Here is a 12,765-nt window from a genome sequence, read left to right as displayed (position 1 = left end):
AGTTTGAAAGGTGCGGCAGTCGTACTGTAAAACGGAGACTTAGAACTCATGTCGCAAAGTGGGCATTTCTGGTCTGTAGAACAGTGATCGAGATTAGCGGAATCAGTGTATATGATGTGCAACATTTCATGAAATCGTCGTATGCAATTCTGGTTCCTATTAGATTACTTCTAATTAGCTATGGCTAGCACTTTTTGATGGGAAAGCGAAGTATCATGTTAATTACTTTAAATAGTATGGGCTTCTGATGGGCATTGTGAGGAACTGGACACAATGATGGAAAAGCTAGTGAAGAGCAGCAGAGACGAGTAATTAATCAAAACTAGCCGAATAGTTTTGGTTAATTACTCGTCTCTGCTGCTCTTACATGACAAAGGTCGACTTCCTACGATACAAAAAACGGTCTCTAAGCTACAAGGACTAGGGTTGGAAGTTTTACATCATCCATAATAAATTTTAGAAGTTCATTAAAATCTCAGTAAATTTCCACCAAATTACTTAAAGTTCATTCCATGTCATTTCTAATCCAAATATGTTGTTATAAGTGATCCCATTTTATTCTAATCTATTTAATTCCTAAATAATTTCCTATTAATTCTGTTGTACTTTACTTTTCACAAACACGACAAACAATTTTGGGTCGAATATGTGGGTCACATTCCTTTTGACCATGGAATAAAAAAAACTAATCTGGATGGAATTAATGGATGAAAAAATGGAGCGTCAATAAAAATATTTCGAAATTTTTTGTGTAGTAGGTACGGTAAATGTTAATATATTATTATGTAGATACGGATTGCCTTACTTTAAAATTATATAATCAATCATATTCACCCTAAGTCTCTGGACAGCAAAACCATATACTTTAAAGAATCCATAGAATATTAAGAAATAATTACTCTACAGGTGCACTAGCTAGCTCTAGCTTGATTTTTCCTTAGCGTTAAACCGTTTTGGTAGGTACCGTTGGTAATTTTTGAACGGAATTTTTACGGATAAGAATGTCAGGTGACATGACAGAAGATAAATATTTTGAATTTCGTCTATCAAAGTAATCATTGTCAGTAATAATGTCACTTATCTTTTTCTTGTACCAAGGTTGTATCTGTTCGTCCGTTTTCTATTTTCATATTTAAATAGAAAATATTCTAAGAATACAACTTGGACGGGCGACAAACATTTGAGTATTACATTATAATATTGTTCTTAAATTAATTAATGGGTAAGTAGCCAAGTCTTTTAAGCTATATCAAGAAATCTCTTCCTCTAAACTACGTTTAAATATTTGCATTCACAAATATATTGCGGAGGCTTTTATTAACATAGACACCAATTTTATCTATGGCGTACATAGTTAATTTTAATACGTGTAGTTACAAACATGTTTTTAACTGTTTATTTACTTCAGCAATGAAGGTTTTAACGAGGCTTCAAGAAATTCCGGAGTTTAACAGAGAAAACATCCATATTAGAGACGAGACGGAACTAGTCGCGAAGTTAAATAGAATCATAAAAGGCGGACACAACAAATTGCAGATAGTGACAGATTTTGACCATACGCTGACAAGACACACTTTGGATAATGGAAAATCCGTTCTCACTAGTTTTGGTATGTGAAAAATTTGTTCTTTATCATCAAACTGTAAGTATTTTTTTTTTTTTTTTATTGCTTAGATGGTTGGACGAGCTCACAGCCCACCTGATGTTAAGTGGTTACTGGAGCCCATAGACATCCACAACGTAAATGCGCCACCCACCTCGGGATATAAGTTCTAAGGTCTCAGTATAGTTACAACGGCTACCCCACCCTTCGAACCGAAACGCATTACTGCTTTACGGCGGAAATAGGCGGGGTGGTGGTACCTACCCGTGTGGACTCCCAAGAGGTCCTACCACCAGTAGTTTATATTAGTAGTCAAATGTAATTCCTTACTGTTTTTGTAAAAAAACCATTGTGTGTTTTTAATTTATAAGTGCATTCAATTATCAGTGAAAAAGTTTTGATATTAATATCACAAACCAATAAGAGATCACAAATATATTTGTTTTTCATTGCCTAAATAGACAGAAGGGCATTCAGCCCACTGGATGGTAAGTGGTTACCGTTGCTCATGGATACCAACAATTTGAGGGGCACAATAAAGTCACTGCTTAAAGAATATTAAATATTTGCCATTAAAAACCAATGTAAGTGTTAATAAATGTGAAATAAAGAACGAAATGAACAATAGTATTCAAGCGATTACTTTTGAACTTATTTATAGTGCAGTTAGAAAATATAATTCTTCACAATAAACCAGATATAAGTTTCCTCTTGAACTCTTCCACCATAATTAAGGATGTGAGGAGAAAAGGCATTGTAACTATACTGAGATCTTAGAACTTATATCTCAAGGTGGGTGGCCCATTTACGTTTTAGATATCTATGGGCTCCAGTAACCACTTAACACCAGGTGGGCTGTGAGCTCGTCCACCCAATACGCAATAAAAAAAACAGAATTTCATATCTGATTTCTCATTCTCTCTTTTCATTACTGCAACATGCACTCAACAAGAGAAGTAACCCATATAATCCATTGACAGACAATGGTATAGTAGTTAGTACCTCTGATTGCTGAACTGAAAGTTGTGGGTACGATTCCCACATTGAGTAAAAAATTATGTGATCAACAGGTTTGTTTGCTCTATCTCAGGGTGTTTAAATCTATATATACATTTTTAAATGTAATATAAGTATGTATATCAGTCTCTGATTCCCACAGTCCGGGGAATCTTAGTTTGAGACCAGATGACTGTGTGTGTGATTTATCTGCAGTTGCTTTTATTATTAAATTATATCATATATGAATTTAGATCCGTTGTCTTACAATAAACAGCATACATTTCAAATCTGGTTGTAACAGAAATCAGCATTATATACCCTTTCAACAGTAGTAAAATTGTTTTGATATAGATGTGGCTAGAAGTCTACTGATTACTGCTATGTTAAATTAATAGTAATTAAAAAATAACAACTAAATAGTTTTTTATTTTTATATAAAAACAAGATCTTATTCTTTGGATTTTTGCCAGGTATGTTCAGAGAATGCCCTTCAATCCCACAACACTATAAAGACGAGGATGTCAGGCTAGCAAGTATATATAAGCCCATCGAGGCCGACCCTGTTATGACCGTGGAAGAGAAGACCAAACACATGGTCGATTGGTATATTGCTGCTCATGCATTACTCAAGTAAGTAAAATCACAAATCACACTAGTTGTTGTGGCGTGCAACCTCTTTGTCAGGACATAAGACCTACAATGACTAGACATAGACTAAGACAGATTATTAGATCTGATCTGAGATAGATAGAGATAGATTTGTAAAGAATTCGAAAAAAATGGAACGAGACGAAAGAGACACAGAACAAAAAGACACAAGACAGACACAAAAAGACGAAAAAGAACGAATTGACCGTTCTCATATAAGACGACAATAGAACAAACGACTGTTCAACTGATCCTTCGACCGTTCACTAGTACAATTAAAGATTTCTTAGTTATTGAATAAACATTATATGTATATTATAACTACCGAAAAAGAAAAAAATACAGTGTCAAAGTTACAATAGTTTTGTCAAGCAACTGTACACAACTCCATCTGCGGGTATTTACTGTATATATTAAAAATGTCATCAATACAAAGTGGTATAATGACATCCTAAACAAATTGTATATTAACACTAAACATACAATAACGGGGCAAATGACCCATTTTGAACCTTTGCATTGAAAAGGCGCTTATAATCTTATTGCTTTTGCACATTTGGCTTCATGATTTTTTCTTACCAATTAATCTACAGTTATTATACTTATTTAAAATTTTGTATTGTTTATTTTGAGTAATACTTGTCGTAAATCGCTATCTACTTGCTATGGTAGAAATAGGTACCAGTAAGTGTTGGTAATAATATGTAAATATTGGTTGTTAATAATATGAGATAGAGTAAGCCTGATGATAGCTAACTGCTAAATGGGACTTTTGTCATATTATTAGTATTCTGTCATATTATGTCATAGTCATATATTAAAAAGTTAACTTAATAAAAATTTTTTTTTGTTACAGAGGAGTACAATTTCCAAGAAGCGAATTGACACATGTAGCTAATAAAATGATAGACAGTTTTAGGTGAGTAACTTATACATTTACGTAGATAATATATGTATGTGGTGTTATGAAACATGTATTTCAATGACTTGTCAGGAGTTGCAGAGGTGCAGCATTTTTAACAGAAAAAAAAGATCATTCAGAAAATGAATGCTTATTTAAGACATATTATTATTTGATTTAAACAGCTTTTACGGTATAATCTGGCCGTTTTTTGTTTGTATTATTATTTACCTATTTATGTATTTATTATTATTATTATTTTTGACGTGTTGTACATACATGACCCCAAAAAACTATACAAAAAAATGCATGATTAAATCGTAAAAGCAATTTTAATTATGTCTTCGCCTATGATAACCGAGAGAAATGCTATATTTTTATTTGTTTGTCTTACCATTTATTGCATAATAGGTACAAATGATACAGCTGAGCTTCGAATTCGGTCAATAAATAGTTAGATATACCGCTATGCGTGAGAACTACTTGATGCAACGAACCCTACCCTACCTATTCGAAACACGCCTATAGGAATAATATTTAAAAAAAAGATGCTTAAGACAATTTTTTCACCTTGGTAATCATACATACATACACGTTAGGTACTATGTAAATATGTAATTTTTGTACGAAAATCTGGTATTTCCTCTCGATTTTAAATCGTGGCACCATCACTTGAACCGATTAGGGCTCGCCCGTTCTTCTATTATAATAAGTCAGTGATTGATACCAAGGGATGTACTACTAGGGATAAGTGTGACGGGACAGGCGCTTGTGAAACAGAGATGACTGACACGTCCTTACGAATCCATCAGATCCATTAACGTTAGCACTAGACGCCTTCGGTTCTAACTTCAGCATAAGGACTCTGGTAACCGTACTTGTCAAATTTGGCAGAGTTCGAAGTGCAACCTAACCCATACATCAGGCCGCTGAATTCCTCGCAGGATCTTCTCAGCAGGTCGTGATTCCAATCCGATGGTAGATTCAGCGAAGCACTGCTCTTGCTAGGGCTAGTGTTAGCAATTCTCTTAGGTTGAGCCCGTGAACTCGCCTACCGGTCCGTGCGTATTTGGAATAGCCCCTTAAGCTAACAACGATTAGGTTGAGAAAAAAAAACAAGTTGAGCGGGTATTAGCTGTTATCGTGTTTTATAATTAATAAAAAAAAAACTCGATCAAAATCTCAAAGCAATACTTGTCGACTTGCTTTCCGATTTCGATATTGAAGTTCGCTACCAGGGTCATCGAGCTAAACTGTTGTCTACCATTCGACTCCAGGTCGTTACGCAATAGTTTAAATTTAGATTTAAGTACATACGTAGATTAATTATTCGAGATTCAAATTCATTGTTATTCGTATCGAATTTTGAACGGTTTAAATCTAACGAATAAAATCTATATCTATACTAATATATAAATCTATAGTGGTTTTTACGGATGTTCCGTTATAACTACTGAACCATGCATCCGATTGACTTGAAACTTGGTATCCATGTAGAAAATACAAGTACTTAATGGACAGGCTAATATTTATACGAGTGTTGGACTCCCTACACCAGTTGCGTGGGCGTTACTGATGAGAATCTTTGTGGGGGTGAGAAATAATAATAGTACAGCTAGTAAATTAATAAAATAATCCGGTGTCGACCGATTTCATAATCGCTTTTTTGATTCCTATACCGATAAAGCTTCATTGCACGAATTCGTGAAAGGTAATTGAAGGTTATTTGCTGGAGGCAAGGGAGAATTAATGGCATAAAAATAAGAAAAAAAAAGAAGTTATTAAAGAACGATCAATAAACTTAAAAACAAGACCACTACTTCGAGAGTATGCAAAACTTTTCAATAAAAAAAATAATTAAAATCGAGCCACAAATGTTACAAGTCCGTGAACATATATGTACATACAGTCGAAGTCTTTGTTTGATGTAGGTTAAAATTTTATTTGTACAGCGTAAAGAGACTCTCCGAAATCTAAATGATTAGCCCAACGCGAATACAATATTCATTTATCGTTTATGACTTAATCGCAATAACTGGTTTTTTTATTGAGTCACGCGTCCAGTCATTTTTTTTTATGCAGTACTGCGTGGAATCCAAACTAAGTACATTATTAAAGTGTATTTTTTGGAACACGATCTGTTAGTCCTTGCGTTTGAGGAAACGCCGAAACCACTTTGTAAACTCCCACCCGTTTTCTAGAACGGTTCAGGCGCACACTGCATAAAAATATATTTTATATATATATTCATGTTTGGTTTATCGAATAAATTAAACTGATTTCAATAAACTAGTGTTGACTCAATGAACGAAATCCGACAATGATCGCTGATATCTCAACATTCAATTTTATTTATCACATTTACTCTTTTATTGCGTTATTGAAATTTTTATTTAATCGGTCGTTTACTTCTTTTTTCGCTTTTTTTTTATTGCATCGATGAGTGGACGAGCTCACAGACCACTGATGTTAAGTGGTTACTGGAGCCCATAGACATCTATATCGTAAATGCCGCCACCTACCTCGAGACATTATAGTTACAACGGCTGTCCCACCCTTCAAACCGAAACGCATTACTGCTTTACGGCAGAAATAGGCAGGGTGGTGGTACTTACCCGTGCGGACTAACAAGAGGTCCTACCACCAGTAAAACCTATCCCTGGTAGTCCAATTAGCTTATTGCAGCTACGCGCGGACTGGTAGGTGAGCTCACGGGTTCAACGTGAGAGAATTTGCTAACACTAGCCCTAGCAAGAGCAGTGCTTCGTTGAATCTACCGCCGGATCGGAATCGTGACCCATTGAGATAATCCGGCGAGGAACTCAGTGGGCTGTGTCTATGGATAGGTAGCTTACTTCAAAAACCATAAATCTCTTCAGTAACCAACGAACAAAAAAAATCAGTTTAGGTACGGAAAACAAAAGTTGCACTTAATTTGTCTTTTCATATAAATAGGAGTCAAATTAATTCATAGGCTGGTCGTCAGGTTTGAGCCCCGTGAACTCACCTACAAGCTCGGCAAATCTATAATAACCCCCCAAAGCTACTAGAATAAGTAGGAAAAAATAATAATCATAGGTTGTAATTACAATTGTTTTTTATTTTTAATCAGCACTAAATGGAAATACCGTTCTTTTTTAAACATTTTGTGACGCGTTCTGTTTTACCAGAAATATAAATAATAAATTAAATTAAATTAAAACCATTTAATTAAAGTTGCTCGATGTTATCAGGTTATCTTCTAGGAAATACACGTGTAAATATGATCTGATCTTATATTTATATAAGTAACATCCGTCCGTCTGGTGTAGTGGTAAGTGACATGGTCACTACACTAGGGGGTCGCGGGTTCGAATCCCGCCAAGGGAAGATATTTGTATGATAAATATAAATGTGTTTTCCAGGGTTATGGATGTATATTAAATATATGTATGTGTATAATAAAAATCTTACATTTATTTCCGTTATCTGGTACCTGTAACACAAGTTCTTTACGAACTTATCACGGGACCAGTTAACGTGGCGTGATTGTTAGTAAAATATTTATAAAAAAAAAAAAAAACATGAGATTAGAGATCATTTTCGTTCTCATAAAACATTATAACAACGTGAGATTATTCAAAAAGTCTACGATGATGTATATAAGTAAATTAAAATCTAGTTTAAATATTCGATTGGCTCGGTGGTGCAGTGGTTAGCGGCCCAGACGGTTGCGCCGGGGGTCTAGGGTTCGATTCCCACATCGGGCAAGCGTTATGTGATTAGCACGTTTGTTTACTCTTTGTCTGGGTATTTATTTTACCTATATTTTTTTATTGCTTAGATGGGTGGACGAGCTCACAGCCCACCTGGTGTTAAGTGGTTACTGGAGCCCATAGACATCTACAACGTAAATGCGCCACTCACCTTGAGTTATAAGTTCTAAGGTCTCAAGTATAGTTACAACGGCTGCCCTACCCTTCAAACCGAAACCATCACTGCTTCACGGAAGAAATAAGCAGGGTGGTGGTACCTACCCGCGCGGACTCACAAGAGGTCCTACCGCCAGTAATTACGCAAATTATAATTTGCGGGTTTGATTTTTATTACACGATATTCCTTCACCGTGGAAGTCAATCGTGAACATTTGTTGAGTACGTATTTCATTACGAAAATTGGTACCCGCCTGCGGAATTCGTACACCGGTGCATCGCTACATACAAATGCACCGGACGTCTTATCCTTTAGGCCACGACGACTTATAAAAGCCTCGGTTTTACAGTACAACAGTTGCCCCACCCTTCAAACTGAAACGCATTACTGCTTCACGACAGAACTAGGCAGGGTGGTGATGCGGACTCGCAGCCATCAATGTAATATGTACCAATATTTCATGAATAAAGTTCAATGGGACCCAACAAAATGTTGTATTACAGGAAGGGCGTTAAAGAATTGATAATTTGGAGTCAGACCCATGAGGTTCCGGTGCTGGTGTTCTCGGCGGGATTAGGAGAATCCGTTGTGGCAGCTTTGAAGGCGGCGAATTTTTTGTTACCGCACGTCAAGGTATGTTAAATTTAATAAAAAATATTCTAGTCAAAGTGTTTCAGAATATTCAGTATTTCTTGTTAAACGAATATTGTGATTAGATAATGTTTTCCTTGTCTCTAAACCTGGTTCAAAAATAGTAAATAGCTAGTAGTAAAATATGTTATATTTTTTTCTAAACAGTTCAACTACTATATATGTTTACAAATTTTCCACAAGTAAAAAAAATTGTACATTTTCTTCTAATATAGAACAGAAATTGTTGGCCAACAGTATTACAATGTAATGCAATTTGAGTGTTAACCAACCTCGCCTTGAGTTTTCTATTCAATTCACTTGAGTTATGAAATAAATGCAATATCAATTAGAAACATTTAAATATAAAATAAAGTACATACAGGGACATAAAAAATTTTTTTTTCACTAATATTGTTTTAATGAATATGTGATTGTATTGTGAAACCCGATATTTTTACAGACAACCGAACTGGTTTATTTTACTTGATCAGAAAACAATTATCAAATGATACAAATATATCTTTAAAGGGAGTACTATAATTTATATATGTCCCTATAATTTATATAAGTAAATCTACCTCGAAGCATATATCTGTCAAAAATAAATTTATATGGAACAGATTGTTAGTGCCCTAAGTAATTTAGTCTTTTCAAATATTTATTAAATCACTATATAAGCTAATACAAAATTTAACAAAAAGTTATGAGGGGAAAACGCTTTTCTAAGTAAACCAGTGTGCTTAGTGCGAGTTTTTTAACGTTCTCGATAAGGTAAAAGTTAACTCAAATTTATATAGAGGTGGAACGTTTGCCTACGTTTGCTGCTTGCTAGGCGCGCTGTTCCGGCTGCATACAAATTTGAGTTAAAAAACTCCCACTAGGCACACAGATCATTTAAATCTCCTGTAAAGTGTTCGCATAGTATTTTAGTTCTAAAATCTTAAAATATCTGTATGTAACCGGATTGTTTTTATTTCAAGGTCGTATCAAACTTCTTAGCTCTCGACGAGAACGATAAAATAGTCGGTATAAAAGGCGAGGTCATACACACGTACAACAAAAACGAAACTGCCATTAAAAACACCGATTATTATAATTTAGTACAGCAAAGGAGTAATGTCATCTTAATGGGGGATAATATCGGTGACGCCGGAATGGCTGAGGGAATGGACCATTGTGATGTCGTCGTCAAAGTAGGGTTCCTCGGTCATAGCGCCGAAGGGAACCTCCCTAACTACAAGAAGAAATTCGATATAGTCCTAGTCAACGAACCATCTATGGACATTGTCAATGCCATGGTGAAACTGGTGCTGTGATTATGATTCTAATTAGTTTTACCATAATAGCAAATGTGATGTAATATTGAAAATTTTTCTTAGGTACATATTGTTATTGATCGATTTATGTTTTTTATGACATTTGACATTTTCAGAGTTGTGAAATTTGACGCTTTTAATAAACCGTCAGATTACCACAAATTTTTTCTAAAAAATTTACATCATAAATATTTTGGAAGTTCATCGGCATAATTATGTTTACATTTTTAGAATAATATTCTATTTAAAAAGGAGTATAATCTAAACGATTTCTACCTCAGTCGGAAAGGGCATATTAGATTCGGTACGTAGTAAATTTAATAATAAATTAATTAATTAATTAAATAATATAATAATTTAATAAATTTACGTATGAACTAATAGGCCCACAAATGAAGCTGTATAGATAAAATACAGCAGAGTTTAAAAGACTTTTAACTTTTATTGGTTGTAAATATACATATGAATCAAGTATATAAGCATATGTGGTAGTTTTGACGTAAATTTTTTGTCGTTTACAAGGAGAACACTACTGTTTTTATTTTTTATTGTTAATATTTGTATTATATAAATTGTATATACAATGAAATCGCCCTAACTCGCGTAAAATTTGAATGATTATAAGAAATGATGTATAGTATTAAAACTGGCCTATTAAATTTTACTAAACTATTCAAGCAATGTATGTATTTATAATTTGTCTGTGCTATGTCTGACGAAAATTGCGGGTGAAAAATGATTTATCGTAAAAGTTAGTTTTAGCACATTCATCTTAAAAATTAGGGCGTCTAGAAACGATCATGATAGAATGTTTTTTGTTAGATATTCTTCATAGCAACTCCACATTATCATATTAATTAATTTATATAAACAAACATTGATAGTTTGTTGTTGCCAATCAAACTTTGTAATTATTTGTTTTCCTCATGAACACTGATAACAGAACATATGTTTTCATATATTTACATAATTAGTCTTGTTTTATTTACTGAGTTTATACTTTTATTTAATTAATGTTTTTGTTATCGTTCTAATGTAACAGTTTTCGAAAACAAAAAAAATAAAAATTTTGTATTAATGTTGTGAATAGCAAAAAATATGTTTAAAATTTAAATAAACAATATTGTTGACAGTCATTAATTAATATAAAATCTTATTTTGTGATTATTTGATGCAATGTGCATAGTGAAATAATAAATCTGACAGTTTGATGAATAATTTGATTTTAAAGAAAAGGTTTGTGTTTGATAATGGATGACGTTGTTTGTGCAATATTTCCGTTTTTGGGAGTGATCAAAATATCCTGTTAACTGTGTTAGCATCATAACTTTCTGCAATTTTTGTATGCTTATTTGCTAAGCTTTTCTGTGCAAATGAGCTAGAGGCCAATTTGGGTTTAAATTTTTTTGCTGTAACCCATAAATTCTACAGTGGGAAGGAGTTTGACCATCTAGAACTCTATGTTCACTCAGCTACCTACTGTGGTAATGGAATCTTACCTCTAAACCAGAATGCCTTTTTTTTATATTGCTTAGATGGGTGGACGAGCTCACAGCCCACCTGGTGTTAAGCGGTTACTGGAGCCCATAGACATCTACAACGTAAATGCGCCACCCATCTTGAGATATAAGTTGTAAGGTCTCAAGTATAGTTACAACGGCTGCCCTATCCTTCAAGCCGAAACGCATTGCTGCTTCACGGCAGAAATAGGCAAGCGGTCGTACCTACCCGCGCGGACTCACAAGAGGTCCACCAATAATTATGCTTATGAGCTGTTGCAATAGTAAAATCAGTTTTGCGATATTTATGGGTACCAATATGCACTCGCCTTAACATCAGGTCAGCCTGAACGTCAATTAATTTATTGCAAAAATAATTAAATATTTCAAAATTTTGATTCTTATCCCTTTTAAGTGCGGTTGGTGTTGTACCTTAGCAATATTTCGTGAGTTTTTTTTTTTCGTTTTAAACGACTAAATTATAATTATTGTTATTAATACATTAATGAATCTAAGTTATTGTTTATAACAATTGCAGTCGTTTATCGGCGTACAATGTTAATGATTTTTGAATTAGTTTAATGTTTTTTTTTATGTGATAGTAGTTTCGTGTTTGATTTAACACAAATTAATATTAAAAATTCTAAAATTAACTAGAAAACTCTTGACATTTTCGGGTTATAGGTTATTTAAAACTCGAACCGACTTTTTATAATAGGGTATTTGACTGCATGGAAAATATAAGTATACATTTCCAAGTATTCCTGAAAGATAATATGACTACTTACTATTTTTATAGTAAAAAATTGAATTTAAATTACTTTTATATTTTAGGTTAATATGAAAACTATTTTGATGATTCCCATAAAATGTCAAATACCCTATCATGGTTATTGGTCTATGGTCGATTCGGCAACTCTAAGACCAAGAAGACGGTCCAGTAAATAAATGATTCTTTCATAATTAAACTCACTTCAATTTTGTTTTCAATAAGTATTTGGTATTCGAAACATCTTCTAGTCATGTATCGAACTGACAAGGCACTTAACAGTTGATGAATATGAAAACTGTAAACAAATATTATTATATATAAATGTAAATATTACATGTTTTAAAATCGATTCTTACAACATGAAAACATTGTAAATCACATAATTTAATACACTACTAATAAATACATAGTGTAGTTTTTTTTAATAATGAAATACGACTGTATTTTGTATATTGGATTTGACACAAATGATATGATTAAAA

General features: G+C 33.6%; 1 protein-coding gene across 1 annotated transcript; it reads left to right on the top strand.

Moving 5' to 3' along the window:
• Positions 1-1,027: 1,027 nt before the first annotated feature.
• Positions 1,028-12,690, top strand: LOC101738667 (7-methylguanosine phosphate-specific 5'-nucleotidase). The gene is made up of 6 exons (XM_038014830.2): positions 1,028-1,222; positions 1,409-1,609; positions 3,073-3,232; positions 4,107-4,169; positions 8,567-8,696; positions 9,677-12,690. The coding sequence occupies exons 1-6, from the start codon at positions 1,219-1,221 to the stop codon at positions 10,010-10,012; spliced, it is 894 nt and encodes a 297-aa protein (XP_037870758.1). The 5' UTR covers positions 1,028-1,218; the 3' UTR covers positions 10,013-12,690.
• The last annotated feature ends 75 nt before the right edge of the window (positions 12,691-12,765 follow it).

The sequence above is a fragment of the Bombyx mori genome, chromosome 13, assembly GCF_030269925.1.
Source record: "Bombyx mori chromosome 13, ASM3026992v2".
NCBI lineage: Eukaryota > Metazoa > Arthropoda > Insecta > Lepidoptera > Bombycidae > Bombyx > Bombyx mori.
This window is presented reverse-complemented; position numbering and strand designations above follow the sequence as displayed.